This window comes from Theropithecus gelada, chromosome 8 (assembly GCF_003255815.1).
Source record: "Theropithecus gelada isolate Dixy chromosome 8, Tgel_1.0, whole genome shotgun sequence".
NCBI classification, from domain to species: domain Eukaryota; kingdom Metazoa; phylum Chordata; class Mammalia; order Primates; family Cercopithecidae; genus Theropithecus; species Theropithecus gelada.
Genome location: NC_037676.1, coordinates 68,728,493 through 68,750,501, shown reverse-complemented (window position 1 = coordinate 68,750,501; position 22,009 = coordinate 68,728,493). Strand labels below are relative to the sequence as shown.

Sequence of the window (22,009 nt, the reverse complement as noted above, 5' to 3'; positions counted from 1 at the left end):
TTGTTTCAAATATTTTATTATTAGAAAAGTGCTGCCAGAAACATCCTTGCCATGCTTCTGTATGTACTGGTGCTAATGTTCCTATCAGACAAATTTCTAGACATGCAGTGAATTACTAGGCATAGGAAATATAATTTACACTTTTGAGTTTTTGCTCATTTGCTCATGAAGCAGGGGCAGAGTATTCTGTGTGGGGTTTGGTACAGGAACACTGACCCCTGAAGTCGACCCTGGGGGTCTAACATAGTGGTCATTTGTCCAGCCTGTTTTATGGAAGGAGCTGGACTCTGAGCTTTGGGGAATTTCTTGCAAGATAAATTTATATCCCACCTGTACTGGTAACAGCTAAGTTATGCCAAAGATGAAAAGACAAAGCCCTAGCTAAATCAGCTCTTGCTCTCAGCACTACAATGGCCAGTAGTAATTCTTTCAGTTAAAATGACAACTAATACAGTTTCATTGAAGCTTCAAACAGGGCAGCCAGATCCTCTTCTGACTGGGGACGGGGTGCAAGCTTGGTGACCCTTTCCTGAAACAGTAAATGAAAGGAGTTACCCAGGGCTTTGAAAAGGCAGTTTGTAAAAGCTACAAAGTTATGGAAATTAACTTGGTCATAAGAATAAATGACTTGATAAATGCTGTATCTTTAAAAACGGTATTTCTTGTATGCTTCATATGACTGGACCCCCAGCTCAGAGGTTTATCACATATCACATCATACCTCTTTCCCCACAGAGCTTTCAAAAGCCACTGCCCTTTGCCTGATGCCCTGGCAACAGCCTTCTGCCCAAACCAACCTTGGGAAAAACACCCCTATCATGACAAAACTAGGTCAGTCAACAACCTCTGCCAGGTTCTCCGTACGCACAGAGCTCTGTCCTGGGCACAACCAGTGCTGTCAAGGAAGACAGAACTGGGTCATCCCCGACATCTAAGACCATGTATTTTGCAACTTGGACTTAAGGTATATTCAAAAGGACTTCAGTAGAACATTAACTTTCATGCTATGTGCAACAAGTGACTCCATTTTTTTCTATTAACTAAGGTTTCATCTCTGCGTTCCCAAGTAAATCCAGTGATTTTTTAATTGCTCCAACGATTATTGAGTCAATTCAGCAAAGACACCCAGCACATCCTACTTCTGTTTATATTCTGGTCAGTAGCTTCCCGGGGACAGGGGCTAAAAGGTACAGCGATGACTCCCCTGGTGCCTGTATGAAACTGAGGAATGTCCAATTTGAGGTTCCATTTTCACGGGTCTCTGGGCATGTTTTCTGTTGCTGGCATGTGTTTGGGAGTGTAGGTGGTGGAAGGGAAGCTTGTGAGGCCAGGGGCTCAGCTGTGTGCGCTGCTTTCTGCCCTGCGCCTACCGAAGGGCTTGACACAGTAAGTAGATGCTCAACAGTTATCTGCTGAATTAGTGAAGATGGTGTGGAGGAGATACTGGCATCTCAAAGTTCACATATACAAGATAGAACTCTGACTCTCCCACCCCACCGCTCCTCCCATTTTCTCATCTCAGAAATGACACCCAATAGCTCAGGCAAAACCCAGAAACCAACCTTGATTCCCCTTTCCCTTGCTCTGCAAGTTCAACTCATCAGCAAGAGTGTCAGTCCTACCTCCAAAATGAAGCCCCAGTCGGAGCGCTTCTCACCTCCTGTGGTACCACAGCCAGCATCCAGGGCACTGCTATCACTCACCTGTCCAGCTTGAAAACCTTCCTAAAATGTCTGTTTCCACTTTTGCTCCATTCTTGCCCCGCAGAGGTCATTCTCCCCACAGCAGCCAAAGTGATTTTTTTCCAGTATAAACTGAATCCTACCATTCCTGTGCTTAATGCTCGCAGATAAATTCCCGTGGCAATTACAACAAAACCATGGCCTCTAAGGCTACCCTGATCTGGCTCTGTTTCCCACCCCAGCTCTAACACCTCACTTAGTCCTACCATCCCTTTTAAGTTCCTTGAACATGCCTACCTTGACCCTGCCCCAGGGCCTTCCCCTCTGCCTGGAAAGCATTGCCCTATCATCCTGCACCTTCCCAACAGCCTGGCTGGAGTTCTCTCCACACTTTCCCCATGAGATCACTCTCTATTTCATTATGCAGATTTTCCTTCATACACTAATCATTATCTGAAATGATTTCATTTGTATCTTATTTATAGATGTTCACTGTCTCCCCTCACTAGAAGGTAAGCTTCACAAAGGAGAAAAGGGACTTTATTTTCCTTCTGTTAGTGTACCATACAATGCATGGTATACAGTAGGCACTCAATCAATATTTGTCAGGTAAAAGGAATGAAAAGAAGGATGGATGTATTCAAAAAATTCACTCAAAATGGATAACAAACCTAAATGTAAGAGCTAGGACCCTAAAACTCTTAGAAGAATAATTAGGGAAAAATCTTCATGATATTGGATTTGGCAACGATTTCTTGGATATAACACTGGAAGCACAGGGAGTCCAGTGCGGTGGTTCACACCTATAAGCCCAGCACTTTGGGAGGCTGAGGCAGCCGGATCACTTGAGGTCAGGAGTTCGAGACCAGCCTGGCCAACATGGTGAGACCCTGTCTCTACTAAAAATACACACACACACACACACACAAATCAGCTGGGTGTGGTGGCGGACAGCTGTAATACCCCCTACTCAGGAGGCTGAGGCAGGAGAATCACTTGAGCCTGGGAGACGGAGGTTGCAGTGAGCTGAGACTGCACCACTGCACTCCAACCTGGCCAACACAGCAAGACTCTGTCTCTAAAAAAAGAAAAAAAAAGAAAAAAGAAAAAGCACAGGGGAAAAAAACCCAGATAAACTAGACTGAATAAAAATTTAAACACTTTTGTGCATCAAAGGACACTGTCAAGAAAGTGAAAAGACAACAAAATTTTTAAAAATTGCAAATCATATATCTGATAAGGGATTAATATTCAGGATATAAAAATTATTCTGGTTGGGCGCGGTGGCTCATGTCTGTAATCCAAGCACTTTGGGAGGCTGAGGTGGGAGGATCACGAGGTCAAGAGATCGAGACCATCCTGGCCAACAAAGTGAAACCCCGTCTCTACTAAAAACACAAAAATTAGCTGGGTGTGGTGGTGTGCACCTGTAGTCCCAGCTACTCAGGAGGCTAAGGCAGGAGAATTGCTTGAACTCAGGAAGTGGAGGTTGCAGTGAGCCAAGATCGCACCACTGCACTCCAGCCTGGTGACACAGCGAGAATCTGTCTCAAAAAAAAAAAAAAAAAATTTCTTCTTACAACTCACCAACAAAAAACCTCAAACAGCTCAATTCAAAAATGGGCATAGGACTTGATTAGTTATTTCTCCAAAGAATATATATAAATAGCCAATAAACACATGAAAAGATGCTTACCATCCTTAGTCATCTGAGAAATGCAAATCAAAACAATAAGATACCACTTCACACCGTTAGAATGGCTATTCTACACACACACAAAAAGAAAAATAACAAGTGTTGTTGAGGATGTGAAGAAATTGAAGCCCTGGTGCACTGTTAATGGAAATGTAAAATGGTGCAGCCACTACAGAAAACAGTTCAGCAGTTCCTCAGAAAGTTAAACATAGAGTTACTACATGATACAACAATCCTACTCCTAGGTATGTACCCCCAAAGAATTGAAAGCAGGGACTCAAGTAGATACTTGTACACCAATATTCATCACAGCATTATTCATGACAGTCAAAAGGTGGAAACAACCCAAGTGTCTATCAATAGGTAAATGTATAACCAAAATGTAGTATATCCATACAATGGAATATTATTCAGCCATAAAAAAGGAATAAAATTCTGACACATGCTACAACATGGATGAACACTAACGGCACTGTGCTGGGTGAAATGAGCCAGTCACAAAAGGACAAATATTGTATGATTTCGCTTACATGAGGTATCCAGGATAGGCAAATTCATGGGGACAGAAAGTAGGACAGAGGTTCCCAAAGGCTAAGAGAAGGGGAGAATGGGGAGTTCGTGCTTAATAGACATACCACTTGTTTGGCATGATTAAAAAAAAAGTTCTGAAAATGGATAGTGGTGATGGTTGCACAACATTGTGCATGTACTTAATGGCATGGAATTGTACACTTAAAAATGGTTAAAATCCCCGGGAGGCAGAGCTTGGAGTGAGCCGAGATCCTACCACTGCACTCCAGTCTGGGTGACAGAGTGAGACTCCGTCTCAAAAAAAAAAAAAAAAAAAAAAGAGGTTAAAATGGTAAATTTTATGTTATACATATTTTATCACAATTTAACAGATAGTTAAAGAAGGAAGGAAGGATAGAGGGACAGATGAGAGAGGGGAGGGGTGGGGGACAATGCCGATGAATATGGGTGAGGTAAAGACAATGTCACATCCCAGCAGATTTTTAAGAGACCCTAAGGAATTTTGGAAATCCATAGCAAGGCAGAGGGTCTCATTATGTATATGTTTATGCAGGGTCAAGAACTGAAGTTCAGTGTTTGCCATAACTGCAGATGACGGCAAGTTACTTTGTTCATAATGGGAGAGAGTCTTATCTGATAAGCTTAAAGGCCCTTGACATGATCCTGTTTATCTTTGGTGGAGCAGTGCAGGACTCTTAGAAGTACTTGAAGCCAATCCTGAGTTCAGTTCTGTTTCGCATTTCTGGCCCCCAGTGATTGGTTAAGTTTTTGATATGACCCTACACATATCAGCTCTGCCATATGAAAGCTAAACTCTCCCAGAATTAAGATGTGTTAAGCAATGATGTGCTATTATTTATGGGCATGTAAGACTGAAGGACAACTCATTAACATGGGCACGAAATAAATTCAGACATCTACTTTTAGCACATTCATAAAATAACAACATTTCAGCTGGCCTGTCTACCAGGGAGTGGAAGTGCTCATTTGGGTAGACAGCGCTCCTCAGTAATGAAATGTTTTGATTTGAAATGTAAATGTTTCTTTCCAGGGGTTTCAGAAATCCAGCTTGGAAGATTAATATATTCTTGCCTGCTCCCCTTGCAGCCTGGCTATGGCAGTTGAAAGCCTCTGTACACAGGGCTGCTATTAGCTGTCACCAGTATGAGCTGTGTTTGGTCAAGAATACTGGCCTAGTTGTTCCTTCCAGAGAAAACCAATCCCTCACTGCTAAACAGAAAAGAACCTTCATCAAATGTCAACTACATTGAATAACCTTTCTGGCGATGTTCTTTGCAGGAGCCAGTATATTCTCACTACCTTAATCCTGGAGATGCTAATAAGTGAAGATTAGTCTACTGCGTGTGTAAAACTCTGAAATGGCCACAGCATTCCTGTAAAACAGTCACTGCCATCAAACAAACAAACAAAATTCCATAGTAGTTATTAATCTGCAAAATGGACAAGCTTATTTCTAAGATTCCTACCACAGTCCTATCAATCTGTGAATATATGTATATCTCAATCACATAGACTCCAAGTGAACCTAGAGCTAGTTAATTAAAATTAACTCTATTTCTCTGAATCATGAAAACATGATCGGAGGGAAAAAGGCAGCAGATGCCTTAGGGTGCTTTATGAATACAGCTTGAGGAAAATCTGGCTTCCCACTTTAAGACACAACTTACATCCAAAAGATTCCATTTACCTCCCATCTTTTGTGAAATTAAGAAATTTGTTTTGTCCAATTAAAGTTTTGCTATCTGTGATTTCCCAGCATCGCATGTGCACGGAGGCATTCAGAGTGGTATCTAATCAACTTGCTATTGAGTGTTCATTTAGTGCTATTTGAGTGGTCTCAAATGTTAGGCTGGATCTGCTGCTGTGTGGAATCGCTTCGAAAGTGACAGTCTGGGCCGTGTATGGTGGGTCACGCCTGTAATCCCAACACTTTGGGAGGCCATTTTTGATCACCTGAGGTCAGGAGTTCGAGACCAGCCTGGTCAATATGGTGAAACCCCCTCTCTCCTAAAAATACAAAATGTAGCCGGGCATGGTGGTGTGTGCCTGTAATACCAGCTACTCGGGAGGCTGAGGCAGGAGAATCACTTGAACCCGGCAGGCAGAGGTTGCAATGAGCCAAAACTGCACCAATGCACTCCGGCCTGGGCAACAAGAGTGAAACTCTGTCTCAAAAACAAAAAACCAAACAAACAAACAAAAGAAAGTGACAGTCTGACCGCAGTAGAATTAGAACAGTAAACACCTGTCAGTGTGCACTGATGACCAGCAATCAAATGGCCAAGGATATGACAGTTTCATCTGAAAATCATGGATACCATTCTTGGAGGTGGACACACACATTTTCCTGAACAATTTCCTGGGCTAAACAAGCAGAACCTTTTGGAGGGCCCCTGGCAGGGTGGACAGTGTCACTGGGACCATGCCATAAAGCCAGAAGCTACATTAAAATTGCGGTGACTGCCAGGTACTGTGACTCATATCTATAATCCTAGGACTTTGGTAAGCTAAGGCAGGAGGATTTCTTGAGCTCAGGAATTCGAGACCAGCCTAGGTAACACAGTGAGACCTCATCCGGACAAAAAGTAAAAAAAAAATTAGCCGGGTGTGGTGGCACACACCTATAGTCTTGGCTACTCGGGAGGCTGAGGACAGAGGATCACTTGAGCCTGGGAGGTCAAGGCTGTGGTGAGCTATGATTATGCCACTGCACTCCAGCCCTGTCTCTCCCCTGGGAAAAATTCACTATGACCATTCAGTGTAGGGTGTCCCTGAGCTTTCACGGCTCCCCTGCCTTTGGTTGAGTCCTAGTCAGTATAAGCAAACTTCAAAAAGTTATCCCCAGTCAGCCATTAAAGCTTAGCTAGACAGAAGACTTAGGAGGAGAGCAATGGAGGTACATGTTCATTTAATATGTTTACTAGCCTGTGCTAGGTGCAATGGAAAATGGATGAGCCAAGCAGACAGATTCCTGCCCTCACAGAACTTACAGGCTGGTAGGTTTGGATAAAATAACTGTGAGGGCCTTAGAGGGTCTGATTTTTTTAGTGATTTGGTCCCTTGGACTTATGGGTTAGAATTAAGGGTTAGTCCAGGGTCTCTGCTATACTTTGAGACTCCTTTGTTTCTTGTTCATTTCTATTTCTAGATGCAATTGAATTCATTGAGCCTGAATCCAAATCAGGGAAACTGGTGGCTCATGGACTACGTTTCATTTGTGCATTGGAAACCAGGGAATTCAACACAAACATCCAGATTGCTGATTTTTCTTGAGAGTTGGAAGTTCTACCAACACTGGGACCTGAATTTCTGCTTGGTGATGATAAACTAGCTGAGCTGCTCACCCAATTAGATGGGTCACAAATATTATCTTAAGTGAATGGTGAGGCTATCAACATTCTAAGCACTAGCAAAGTGGGGAGGAAGAAGCTACTTTGAGGCCCTTGCCTACTTGGAGTGGGGTGAGGGAAAAGCACCAGCACTTGTGGCAAGCGGGCTGCTGTGTGAGTGGATGTTTCAGCTGCTAACTCTGTTTCATGGTCAAGGAGAGATCCACAATGCCTTAGCATGTGGCAGAAGATCCTTATCCTCATACCCTCATAGCATTGAGGTGACCTCTGCCTTTCCCATACTGGCCAGGAGGACTAAAGGAGTATTCTGGGCATGGTGACTATGATGTGGTCCACCAATAAAGTGCTCATGCTCTGAGCTCTCTGCTTTATAGTGAATTGCAATGAACAGGACCTTGGCCTATTAGGATCTGATGTGCTAGCTCAAGAGAGGTCCACTGAGGGATCAGAGCTCTTCATGAGAACCTCGGAAGAGCAAACTTTACACCTAGTATGACTCTACTGAATTAGGGATGCAGCTCCATTTACATTCTTCACAAACATTTAAGAAATGAAACCAGATCCATAGTGACACAGGTATGTATCAAGTATACAATCTCCCACATTCATCAAAAGCAATTTGGTGATAGTGTTAGTTGAAAGGCCATGCCTATTCTTCACAAAATAGTAGAGATCTGTAACTTTTTTACAATGGAAAATAATATTGGTGGTCCTTTTGGAACAGCTTCACATAGTTATTTATAGGAGCCCTTCAAAGAACAGAAATGGGGAAAAGGGAAATTTTGCCATAGTTCAAGATCAGTTTGGTTGTTTTTGCCTTGAATTTTCATCAAGGATCCATCCCTTCATGAAAATTTTCATAAAAGCCTCACCTCAGCTACAGCTGTATGGATGAACAGAAAGGCGAGGGCCTGGCTCTGTTGCACCAGGAAAGGACAGAACTGCTGTCTGCTGTGGAAGAGATCCAAGAACCACCGGGGACCCCTGGTTTCCATCCCCGCTGGCCCACCACCAATGGAGCATGTCTTTCTGGGGGCGCTGGACTCCTTCGCAGGGAGTGAGGAGCGTGCCGGTCTCTTACCTGGGGCAGCGTCCCTTTCACTAGTGCGGGGATATCAGCTTTGGAGTAACCAATGGCTGCTAGGCCATCATCAACATCCAGATCAAATAAGAATTTGCGGAGCGTGTCTGCTAACACCAGCCCTGCATCTTGGATCCTGGTAGTGCGAGTATCAGCTCCTAGAAGACATAAAGCACTGACTGTAGGGAGAGGTGAAGAAACTGGCTCTGAGTGGTGTTCAGTCACAAGATCAGTGAATACACCATGCACACCCACGGGGTCTCCCTAACGCCCAGCACGGGGCCATGGTGTGCCTCCCCAGGAGGGCCAGAGTTGGCTGGGGAAGCTCACTTAGCTCCGATATTTCAGAGGGGCTCCAGGTCCTACATGCTGGCCCCTTGTGTGGTGGGAAGAAGAGGAAGAGACAAAAAAGAGAGGTGCAGAAGGAGGCAAGAAAATCAGCTGGTGCTAGGATGGAGGAATGAGTATTTGAAGAACACATAGCTTATGTAATTTCAAGGCTTGGAATTTGCTGACATCTAGAGGTGTACGATATGCTCAACGTCTTTTCCCACAGCAACATCTTAGAAAAAGATAAATCCTTTGCAAACACCCTGTGAGACAAGCTTACAGAAGTACAAAAGCTCCAAAATTAACCACCAAAAAGGAAGAAAATAAGCACGACAAAAATGGATTATGTGTGAACAGGGAAGAAAATTTTTCTCCTCTATAGCTATAAAACTTTTAATTTTAGATTCTGTTGCCAAAGGGCAGGGTAGGTTCCTCTAAATAAATATTGTAGAACCAGCTGGGCAGGACCAAGAATATGAAGGCTCTCAGAAAACAGTGTTTCATATGCAGATAATAATGGTATTGATGAAAGAAGATTCATAAGGGCAGAATTTTTACATGATTAGTAATTAGTAATTAAGAGGCTGGGCCTGGTGGCTCACATCTGTAATCCCAGCACTTTGGGAGGCTGAGGCAGGAGGATCACTTGAGTCCTGGGGTTCAAGACCAACGTGGGAGTGAGACCCTGTCTCTATTAAATATATGTATGTGTGTATATATATACACACACACATATATATACACATATATACATATACATATATACATATATACACACACATAAATATATATGTATATACGTATATATATGTGTGTATATAATAAAAATTTAAAAATGCACATAATCATGGAAATGGCAATCTGGAAGACCCATGCAGGAGTTTCTGCCCTCAGGCAGGGTGACAAAGTTCCCAGAGGAAGGGAACTGATTTCACAACCCTTAGCACCCTGCATTCTCATGTATTCTAGCCAAACACATTCACTGCCAAGAAGTAAAGCCCTCTACAGAGTGTAGCATTATATGAAGTCTATGCAAAATGCCTCCTACTGTAGTCTAAGTTCACTTTCTCCTGTATTGTTCAAAAGGAGATCATGACTCCTATCACCTCCATATTGAAGCACATTATTAAATTGGTTTTTAGCTTTCTCTTCCATGACAGTGAGAACCCTTAGGAATCCAGGAAAAGGTATGAATAGAACCAGATATGGGGTTGGCTGGGAGAGCAGCCGGATGAAAGGTAAACCTTGCCTGACAAGACCAGTCTGTATTACCCAGCGGCAGCTAAAATATGGATTAGGTGGAGTGGTGACACATGATACAAAGTTTATGAAGTTTTAATGTTCCTGGGAATGCTGCCATAAAACACACCATTGAAACCTCTGCATTTTCCTATGAAGTGTTACAGAAAAAAAGAGATGGTAGGAAAAAGAATATATCAGTCTAAAGCTAAGAAAATCTAAGATGACATGGAGAATCAAAATATTTCATAGTATGGGATAGCTAAGTGTAGATAACATTAAAATTTCCCATTCAGGAAGGAAGAATCAATGGGTTCTTCCAGCCTGGAATCTAACAGAGGAACTCCCTTCTCAGCAGTGTTGCCAGTTGCCTGGAGTGTTAACTTTAAGTTCTCTAAGATTTTCCCATTTACCATAAATGTAGCCTATGATTTGAGCTCTCCACTTATTTACATGGTTTGAATATTTACAAAGGTAGCTGAATCCCAAAATATGGCCGAACAACATCTCCAGTCCGAAAGAGAAAAGGGACACAGATTCTTGGCAAAGTTGCACTGTTTCCCCTCAGCACCCTCTGGGAAATGGAGCCCCTGGCCCCTCTCTGCCCTGGGCTTGTGTCATTAACATTCCCAGCACAGCACCTGGGGCTCAGCGGGAGCTCCTGCAGAAGGATGTCTGCGGTCCTTCCTACCTCCCTGGAAATAATCTCTCCAACGGCTGGGCTAGGAGAGCATAATGAAGTTTTCTTTTTAGCCTTTCCCTTCCTGCCCTAACTAAACACAAGTGGCGGAATAAGATGTTTTGCAAGTTAATAAAATATTCAAGTCTACTTAAAAGAGTTCTTGTATTAGCAAAACACCAACATTTTACTTACCACTAAAGCTATCCTGAATATCATTTTATTTCTGGTAAGATTCAAAAGGTACTGTGGATGTCTTATTATTGACATTATTTATTCTACAGTATGGCAAACAGACTCCTCTTTCAGGATATTTTTATAAAGTTTCTAATTGATCAGGAGCTTTGCAGGCTTTGATGAAAAGAGTTTCCAGTTGTTTTGATTCTCTATAATTGGGAATTTACTCTTGCTTCCTGATATAGATTCATTTTATTATTGAACATAGCAAAAGTTATAACCTTAAAAAATAAAAATAATTATACTTTCTCTTGAGATAGAAACAGGAAACAGTATTACTACAAACGTAACAGATTCAATACTCTCAGAAGCATAATAATGACAGAATTTTAGTGCTAGATAGGGCTTTGGTCAAGTCACTGACATTTTCAATCAATATATTTATGTTTAAACGTGTTTTTAAAGAAACGGGATCTCACTGTATTGCCCAGGCTGGTCTCAAACTTCTGGGCTTAAGCTATCCTCTAGCCTCAGCCTCCCAAAGTGTTAGGATTACAGGTATGAGCTGCTGTGCCCAGCCTGACGTTTCATTATTAAGCTATTGCAAAGCAATATTTTTTGGTATTGTCCTTTATGGTTCTTTTTTTTTTTTTTTTTGAGAGGGAGTCTCACTCTGTCTCCCAGGCTGGAGTGCAGTGGCATGATAACAGCTCACTGCAGCCTCAACTTCCTGGGCTCAGGTGATTCTCCCACCTCAGTCTCCTGAGTGGCTGGGACTACAGGCTTGCACTACCATGCCTGGCTAATTTTTTTTTTTTTTTTTGTAGAGATGGGGTTTTGCCATGTTGCCCAGGCTGGTCTCGAACTCCTGGGCTCAAGTGATCCACCCACCTTGGCCTCCCAAAATGCTGGGATTACAGGTGGGAGCCACCGTGCCTGGCCAGTCACAGAATTTTGAGTAATGGTTCATACCCAGTATTTCTGCTGTCTCCAGGTGTCGCTCTGGAAACATCTGGGCCGTGAAAGTGAACACCGCTGGGGACGTTAGCACCACAGAAAGGCCGTGGGGCTGGGGAGAAACGAAACACAGTGACTGGCAGATGACAAAGCTGTTCTTCCCTGTGTATTCTAGATATTAAGTTACTTTACCCCATACTCTGAGCAGGTGAGAATTGGCAAATACATTTATGGAAATTGGGAGGATTATAATATTTAATGAAATAATTTATTCTTATGATTTTACCACCAGTGGGTGATCCACATTGTAATCCTTTGCTTTATACGTCTTCACTAAACCTGAAATTGGGTAAGACATTCCATGGCTAGAAAAGAAAGAAAATCCTTATGTTGATACAGTTATCAATATTCAAGTCAACAATAGAAAGATACTCTTATGGGGATGCCTGTCACAGTCTCTAGACAGTATCATTACCTGAAAAAGTGATATGTTCTGTTTTCTTGGATATAAGGATATATTACGATGTCTGGGACATGTATGTAGTGCACTCATTAACAAAACCTCTGAAAATGGTCAAATTCAAATGCTTATGGAATTGTATGACATTAAAAAGTATTGATCCAGAAGTAACTCCCTGAACCCATTAATTAACATTATGATCTCAAAGACTGGGGAATTCACTTTGAAGTTTCTGTAATAAGCTCTGGGCATGTGTTTTCTGTTTTTTCCTGGCAGCTCCTTGGCAGTGTGCTCCCAGATGATGTCAGGGGAATTTTGTGAGTCAGGATGTGCTGTATTTGATGATGTGCAAGCTTGACCCACCAGTGATCTGCCCCACCAGTAACTGACAGATCCCTTCAAATGTTACATACTCATGGAGTCCAATCAGAAATGATTATTCTAGCCTGACAGGCTATGTTAATCAGTTCTGGTTTGACTGATTTCTCTGGCCTGAATTCTACCCCAAGGATTTGTTTAGATTTAGTTGACATCAAGAAATGGCATCATGGTTTTTGTTTTTACTGAAAAATTCTTTTTCTTTTCTTTCTTTCTTTTTTTTTTTTTTTGTGATGGTATCTCAATCTGTCACCCAGGTTAAAGTGCAATGGTGTGATCATAGCTCAATGCAACCTTGACTTCCTGGGTTCAAGTGAGGAAGGATCCAGCCACCATGCTCAGTGAAAAAATTTTTATATCCTCCTGAAATATTGATGAACAAATAGGAAAATATTATAGTTTTTTGTTGTTTTTGTTGTTTGAGTTTTTTTGAGACAGGGTCTCACTCTGTTGCCCGGGATGGAGTGGTGCAATCCTGGCTCACTGCTGCCTTGACCTCCCTGGCTTAAGCGATCCTCCCTCCTCAGGATGGCTGAGACTACAGGTGTTTGGGTAGCTGGGACTACAGGCACGTACCACCACACCTGGCTAATTTTTGTATTTTCTTTTGTAGAGATGGGGTTTCACCATGTTGTCCAGGTTGGTCTTGAACTCCTGGGTTTAGTTCAAGGGATCCGCCCAACTTGGCCTCCCAAAGAATTGGTACTACAGGTGTGAGCCACCGCGCCCAGCCATGGGTATTTCTTCAGGCTAGATTCCTAGAAGTGAATTGGTGGGCCAAGGGGCATAAATATTTTTTCAGGCTCTGGGCACATTTTGCTCACTTACTTTTTGGAAAGGTGTTGCCAATTTATGCTCCCATCAGTGGTAGATCATCAGAGGCTGATCATTCCTTGCGCTCACCCTAGCAAAGGCCTATTCTTAATTTTCAAAGTTCAATGGTTTTCAAATTTAAAGCAACATACCAATAAAGTTTCAATCAAAGAGATTAATTCTGGGCTATTGACAAGCATTCTGATCCCTTTCTTTTGTGAGAGATTGGGGGAAAACATCCTACATTTAAGTTTAAAAAATCCACAACACATGGTGAGTATGTGGAGAAATCAGAACCTTCACCCACTGCAGGTGGGAATGTAAAGCAGCACAGATGCCGTGGAAAACAGTCTGTCAGTATCTCAAAATTTAAACACAGAATTACCATATGACCCAGCAATTCCGCTCCTACATATATAACAAGAGAAAGGAAAATCTATGTCCATAGAGAAGAAACAAGCTAGATACAAAAGACCACATATTCTATGATTCCATTTACATGAAATGTCTAGAATGGGGAAGTCTACAGAGATAGAAAGTAGGCTGGGTGCAGTGGCTCATGCCTGTAATCCCAGCACTTTGGGAGGTGGAGGCGGGAGGATAACTAAGGTCAGGAGTTTGAGATCAGCCAGGCCAACATGGTGAAACCCTGTCTCTCCTTAAAAAATATTTAAAAATCAGCTGGGTGGTGCATATCTATAATCCCAACTAATCAGGAGGCTGAGGCAGAAGAATTGCTTGAACCTGGGAGATGGAGGTTGCAGTGAGTCAAGATTGTGCCACTGCACTCCATCCTGAACAACAGAGTGAGACTCCGTCTCAAAAATAAATAAATAAATAAATAAATAAATAAATAAATAAATAAAAATTAAAAAAAAATAAAAGAAAAAGTAAACTGGTAGTTGCTAAGTATCGGGGAAGGTGGGGGGCTTGGTGGATGACAGCTAGGAGGTATGGGATTTCTTTTTGGGGTGGTAAGATGTTCTAAAATTGATTGTGGTGATGGTGGCATAACTTTGTGAATATATTAGAAACTAATGTTCTGTACATTTTAAATGGGTGAGTTGTATATAGTATGTGAATTATACCTTAAAAATATGTTATTTAAAAACCCAGTAAACCACATTCAATTTAAAAATACATTTAGGTTTCTACTTTAGCTGGTGGTGGAAAAAAGAAAAAAAGAAAAAGAATACATTTAGGAACATAAAGGAATACATTTAGGAACCACATTCAATTTAAGAATACATTTAGGTTTCCTGGTAGTGGAAAAAAAAAAAAAAAAGAATACATCTAGGAACATAAAGTTAAATTTCTTCCTTCTATAGCATATTTAAATTTTACCACCTGTCCTGAATTATAAACATTAAACAAAATTTTAAAGCAATAGCTTGAGTAAAGAAATGAAATCTCAGATTTGCTCACCACAGATGAACACCAGCATTTCCAAAGCCAATGCCAGCAAAAGCACTTGCCAAGTGCATATGAGACCTTGCTTCAAGATCATCGGGATTTCTGACAGCCCTGTGAATGATATAAACACCTAACAATAACACGTCAACATTGGCAATTCCTACAGAATAAGGAGCTGCCTTAGGGAAAGATATAGGGGCAAAAAAGAAAAAAAAGAAATGCTACTAGGTAGAAAGAAAAATTAGGCAAGTTATTCAAATGATGCCTTGTCTTCTAAATGAAAACTGAAGGGAAACATATTTTCTCATCAACCGTTTCAGCAAAAGCATAATAAATACGCTGTCAGCTGCTCATGTGATGTAAAAGCGCCGGGGGAGGCAACACGCTGCTCCCTGGATGGCGAGGGCCACTCCAGGAAGGTGCCCTGAGACTCATTCTTCTTCATTTGTCAGTGCTGTTGACGGCCCTGTGAAGGGATGTAAACATTCTCAGACGCCTGGGGCTACCTGCCGGCCAGGCCAGCGCTCTTTCTCTCTGAGACACTGCCTCCCATTGGACCCACTAGGGGCCTCTTGGTCCCTGTGGTTGCTGCGCCTCTATGCTAACATTATTGTGGAAGTGGATGTTATTGTTGAATGAGCCTTAGCTTGCTCTGGGTGTCCCCAGTGCCACTTTGGAAAAGTAAATTCTCAAAAGCCCCTTTCTGATTGTGCATAGCCTTCCTGCATTTGCTGCTAAAACCTTGCCCCAGGGAAGAAGCCTGAAGACTGTCAAGGGAACCTACTTTTCATGTGGGCTTTTTTGCAATTTTGCCTTGCGTAAGAGTTCCTGTTGCGAAATAAAAATGCACAGCCTTTTCTTCTCCTTTCATTTGAAATGGTCCTTTCACGTGGAATGGTTGGGTGTTCCTGCCTCCTTTCCGAAACCCCATGTTAGTTCCTAATTCCCCCAATGACAAGGTGAAGTAGCAGATGATGGAGCTTTCAGCCTTTCCTCTGTCTGTCTCTCCTTATCTCCCACCGCTGTGCCATTGCCAAGCCTCTGTCCCTGTCAAACAAACTGGCTCCCCATGATGCATGTCTGCTTGGACCTAGTCAAGTGCTGCTGTGCTGTCCTGGAAGTCCCCCACAAACCTGAAATAGTATTGGGTTCCTTCCTGCTGCTCTGCTACAAAATGCAATTCCAAGGCTCCTTTATCAGTGGAGCTTCTAGCTCAAGGCCAGAGGAAGCATTGTGCTCATGTCTAGGCCTAGCCTACCTGTGGCTGTTCTGTCCATTACGTATAAATACAAAAGTGAGTCCGATTTTGAGTATGTCCTAATATCTCAGGTATCAGCTTTCATCTTAAGTATATCTTTGCTCTCTCAGGAGCTGATTGCTATTTGCTCTCCTGTAGCTTATAGCTATACATGTATGTATATACTTGTATTCATAAATCTTTTACAGCCTCTTAGGGATCTTTTTACATTTTCTGCCTTTTATATCTCCTGGGACAGCAATGTCTACTATTTTCTTTTCTTTTTTAAATTGAGACAGGGTCTTGCTCTGTCACCCAGGCTGGAGTGCAGTGGTGCAATCATAGCTAACTGCAACCTCAAACTCAAGGCAGCCATCCTCCTGCCTTGGCCTCCCAAAGTGCTGGGATTACTGATGTGAGTCATTGTGCCCAGCCCACATTTATTTCTTAAGTTTAGTTCATTTGAGTTAACTCAATGGATGGATTCTGTGTGTCTTCAGACGGGGCCTGGATGGGCGTAGCCAACATCTGCCAGCGTGGGTCTCATTTCTGCCCTGGGGAGCCAAATCTCAAAGGACACTGCCCTTCATCCTAGCTTGGCTCCTAGTTTGTCCCCTGGCTGTCTTTGCCTTTTAGGAACTGAAGGACCCAGTTTTCATCTGCCTGTCCCTTGGCTCCCTCCAGAGGCTGCTGGTGTCTGGGGCTTCTGCGCATCCACTGACTGCTTTTCTGGTGAACAGACCTGCTCAGGATATTTCAGGCTCAGGCATGTCATGTTTCACGTGCTGGCAGAATGTGGGCCTCCTGTTCTATTTCTATCCCCTTCGGGGTGACATACCTCTTCAGATACTTAGCCACGATCCGCAGCGCGTGGATAGCCCAAATGTCGCTGATTGGGTTGCTGCCCTGGTACGCAGGCCGTGTGATGGGATTTGAAGGGCAGGGGCTCCGCAGGTGGTAGGGCAGGGCAGTGTATGACTCCAGGGCATGGCTAACAAGAAATATTGAAAATACACAGATGGAAAGCGTGGTCTTCCTCCTTCCCTCCATTTAGATGACAAACTGTCTTGGAGCTGTTTGGCACTCAACCCACGGTGGATATATTACCTAACACTGATGATCTCAGTACATTCTACCAGCCCACCTCTTGCCTACAACAGCCATTACTTATAATATAAATTAACACAGTTGAGTTTACATTAACAGCATTACAGTATTTTTGAATAGTATGTATAAAATTACATATGGACCTTTTCTAGTGTCAATACATTTTTATGGTGTTGAATTATATATTTGAGCCACAAAAAAAGCACTGAATCTAAAAAATGACTTCCTTGTGGAAGATATTTACCATTTTATACCTTGCATTGATCAAATACCATATAGCCAAAGGTGGGTCATAGCTACACCAGACTCCTATGAAAATTACAGTGTAATGAGCAAGAACATAGACTTTGGGGTCAGCTGCCCAGATGTCAATCCTGGAGCTAGATATTTCTGCTGTGGACCTGGTGTGAGGCAGTATCCTTCTTGTGACTCTAAGACAGGGATAAATAATAGTACTGGTTCTTGATGTGGCTGTGAAAATTTGATGAGTTGACACATGTAAAGTATTTAGAATAGTGAATAGTGCCTGGCACATTGTATACCTTAGTATTCACTATTATTATTAATTCTTGGCCTGAAGAAAAAGCAGATCTTTTCCTCTCATGTACCCTAAACTCAGAGTTTGCTATTTCAAGAACTAAGCTTCAAAGCTGCCTCCACCTGCCGGTCTGCCATGGCTTCTAGCCCATCAACTGCAGAAGAGAACAGACATCACCGTCTAGATCAGTGATGCACTGGAAACACAGTGTAACATGAACTATGGTTCGCATGAATTATAGTTTTCAGTATAATTCCCCATGGGGGCCTCTGTAGTGTTTCTGGGACACTCTCCTTTCACTTGACTGTGAAGGGAGATGACACCATGTTTTGCACGAAGTATAACTTTCATTTTCCCTAGAATGGAGGAATTACTCTCTTCTACATATGAGAAGCAGATAATGTTTTTTGGACAAATCATTAGAAAATTGTTTTGGAAATTAGTTTGTAGATGGATATGAAGGCCTTGTGGTTCTAAGCAGGGAATGTATGAATAATGCAAGAATGAGGTGTCCACATGGGGAAGTTGGGGTGGCCGGTGAGGCCACTGTAGTCAGAGTGTTTCCTCTGTCTTGCAGCACATCTAGACTGCATCTAGATCCCAAATCCCAGCGCAGATTTGTTTCTCGGGGCGGACTCACTGGGTTGAGCTCACAGGAACTACGTGTAAAGCCTGGAAGTCAGCTTAATACTTTATGACAAGGAACGTAACTGCTGAGCAGACATCTGAGTCTTCAAGATGGCACCTTCTCTCCCTACAGTCAAGCCGTAGGATGGCCACTTTATGATCAGAAGTCCATGGAGTCCTAATGAGGGGAGTTATCTCGAAGATTTAATACATGGCTTGTCTACCTTCAGAATAGGCCACTGGGCCTTAAGGGCAGATTCCTCGGGCCAGGTGTTCTTTCCTTTGGGCAGTACTTGAAAGAGCAACTGCCATTATTCTCCTGCCTTCTGAGCCCACTCCCGACTTTGATTGACAGTGAAGTCTTTGGGCCTGTGAGTTACCCACTTAAGGGTGACTGCTTTGGGTCACGATGTATTTATTATGCACTTTACAGTTAGGAAGGATAATCTCATTCCCCACCTTTCCAGGTTATTAGGGGACAGCTCATCAAAGTTCTGACAATATTGACCAGAATGGAGTTAGACACAATTTTCTACAGTCTCTTGGCAGGCAGCATAACATAGTGAGGGAAGCAGAACGTGGCCCTGAGGGACCTGGATGTGAGTTCTGACTCTGTCACCTCCTGCTTGTGTGACAAGCAGTATACAAGTACTTAGGATGTGACAGTCACTGTACAGGGATGTGCAGGCATGTGCCACCATGCTCGACTAATTTGTAAAAAACTTTTTTTGTGGAGACGAGGTGTCACTTTGTTGCCCAGGTTGGTCTCAAACTCCTGGCCTCAAGTGATCCTCCTACCTTGGCCTCCCAAAGTGCTGGGAATACAGGCGTGAGCCACTGTGCCCAGCCTGCACTGTTTTTAAAATACATACCACTGAGGATGAAAACATACTGTGACGCCACACATTTTAAGATACGTCCTGATTTCGGAGGTGTTAAAATGTGAAAAAAATGTGCACGTGCACATAGATGAACGAGAGTCATTTGGCACATGCTGAATGTGAAGTGCCTGTGGGGACTTTATGAGGCCTGGAGCTCAGGAGCAAGGTCTGTGATAGAAATACTGATTAGGGGGCCATCGGCACAATGCAGCTGAAGCCGAGGGAACATACAGTAAGACTATGGGCAAGTCACTAAACATCTCAAACCCAGTTTTCTTGTTCAATAAAACAAAGGTCCCGTATCACACAGAGCTGCAGTGAAGTGGCGATGTATGTGAGGTGCTGACACAATGTACATGGTCTGGGGGTGCTCTGGAGGTGTTAGCTATGTTCCCTGCCCTCTTCCATGACATGAAGCCTTGGGCATTGCCTAGTTAGTGAGGCCATAAAGGTAGCTGGTGTGTCCCTGAGACACTGCACACCAGCTCCAACTGCCCCCTTAGTGGCATCCCTATGGCCCTGGTTGTGGCTTGGGGGGGGGGGTCCATCCTGAAGAGCAGGTTTGTGGCCCACACCAGATGTCACCTAGTCACCAACCTCTAAAGCTTGAATGTTTTGATTTAGGATAGGGGGTAATGACAGCCAAAGCTAGGAGTGTTGTGAGGTGCTAATCAATGAATACTTAGCATGTGCTTTGAGCAACAAAATACTATCCATAGACCCAGTACTAAAAAAGCCCCTCCAGGCAGCACCAGCACTTACCAAAGCACATCAAAGCCACTGTTGGCGACCACTCGGGCAGGCATGTGGAGGGTGTGCAGAGGATCAATCAGTCCCAGTGTGGGTTTGATGGCTCTCGAAGCGATGCCTAAAATATAAGGATTTTCAGTAGAGGCTGAAGCCATGGGCATCATTTTAAGAAGGCAAATGACTTCAGGATAATAAATCACCCTAAAAATAAAAATATGAGAAAACGTTCATTTTCATGTAGTGAAGCAGCAAGGAGCAGCAGAAAGTGATTTAGAGTCAGAAGCCTGGGGTTTTCAGTGGTGTGCTGGAGCTGGCTCCTCCTGGTTTCCAAGGGCCATGTGTATGCATCTCTTTCCAACTCTTGGATGAGTGATGTCATTGGCCATCGTGAGAGTATTTACACCACAGAAATGGGCCAACACTACAAGTCAGGGCTTACTTGTTTATTATTAAATTCCAGAGAGCCAGTTTACTAGTACACCACTGGTCCTCTCTCTGCAACTTACTTTGTGTCTTTGGGCAAGTCACTTAGCCTCTCTGAGTTCTCTATAAGATTAGACTATAATAGCACAGGGCCTCCAGCTCTCATTGAGCTGTCGTAGGGATCAAACGGAGAATATTAGGTAAAAGTCTTTAGAAACTGTGAGGTAGAATGTAAGTGTTGGCCATTATTATCGTCAACGTAAGAAATGTCAAAGGATAGTGCAATTTAATTTTAAAAAGAAAAGTTACTAAAAATGTGCAGTTAAATGTCAATTTATTCTGCTACAAAGATCTGAAAGTAGGATATTGAGCCAGACTAAAAAGAGAGACATTTCTACCACATTATCCAAGAGTCCACGACAGAGAAGACAGCATAAAAGAACAGAGGTTACCTGGAAAAAGGACTGGAGGGATTGCTGGGACGCAGCATGAGGAAACTTTCTGGAGTGATGGGAATGTTTTGTATCTTGATTGGGGCGGTGGTTACATGAACATATATGTTTGTCAAGGCTCATCAAACCAGAGTCTTAAAATGTGTGCATTTTATTATACAAAAATCACATCTCAATAAAGTTGATTTAAAATGGAAAAAATACATCAGAGAAAGGAAACAGTCATTTATCATTGATATACAGTCACTAACTTGGGCAGAGAATAGCCAATTAAGATTCATGGCATTTCAATATGCTTTCAGTGGTAATTCTCAAAAAGAAGTTTATTACATTGTTTCATATTTTTATATGTACTTGGAAAAGGAAAGAAAATGTGTATATATACATACCCTTTCCTTGACTCCTTGATTTTTTTCCTTTCTTTTTAAACTTGATACAAAATATTTAACATATTTTTAGGGTACATGTGAGTATTGGTTACATACATAGAATGTGTGATGATCAAGTCAGGTTATGTGGGATATCCATCACTCTGAGTACTTTTGGGGAACATTTCAAGTCCTCTCTTCTAGCTACTCTGAAATATACAACACATTGTTGCTGACTATCATCACCTTACTCTGCTATAGAACATTGGGGCTTATTCTAACTGTATCATAACTGCTTGATTTTTAAATATTAGGATTTAAAGAAGAGTGTGGAGTTGAAAGGTAAGAGAGATAATTCAAAATTATGGGCAAAGTTCTTACCAGTTTTTACTTTCAAGTGTTCATAGTCAAAAATGGCAACCCCAGTAGTTTCACTCCCGGTTCCTGAGGTAGTTGGCACTTGAACAAAATAATATTAATTTTAATAAAGCATCTAAATAAAGGTTAGTGGAGATACCTAATTCAGCCTTAGGACTGAGGAACAAAATTAGAGAAGGAAACTTTGCTGACCCTCTTGTCTGCATGATGTATATGAATTAACATATATGGAAGCCTGACATGTATGATGTCTATGTCTGAATTAACATGTATGTAAATCTAACATGTAGGATGTCAGTGTCTGTGTTATCATGCATGTAAGTCCAGTGTGTATGATGTCTGTATCTGCATTAACAGACATGCATGAGGTCTGTATCTATATTGGCATGCATGTATGTTTAGCACGTACATTGATGTCTGTGCCTGCATTAATGCACTTGT

General features: G+C 42.4%; 1 protein-coding gene across 2 annotated transcripts in view; it reads right to left on the bottom strand.

Moving 5' to 3' along the window:
* Positions 1-22,009, bottom strand: part of ADHFE1 (alcohol dehydrogenase, iron containing 1) — a 36,770-nt gene continuing 14,761 nt past the window's right edge. For both annotated transcript variants that reach the window (XM_025393456.1, XM_025393457.1), the window contains 8 exons: positions 21,572-21,649; positions 19,960-20,065; positions 16,883-17,035; positions 14,820-14,918; positions 12,030-12,108; positions 11,759-11,855; positions 8,362-8,519; positions 1-529 (listed from right to left, as the gene is read on the bottom strand). In XM_025393456.1, the coding sequence (XP_025249241.1) occupies positions 446-529; positions 8,362-8,519; positions 11,759-11,855; positions 12,030-12,108; positions 14,820-14,918; positions 16,883-17,035; positions 19,960-20,065; positions 21,572-21,649 (854 nt within the window). In that variant the 3' untranslated portion in view covers positions 1-445. The remainder of the gene's footprint in view (positions 530-8,361; positions 8,520-11,758; positions 11,856-12,029; positions 12,109-14,819; positions 14,919-16,882; positions 17,036-19,959; positions 20,066-21,571; positions 21,650-22,009) is intronic.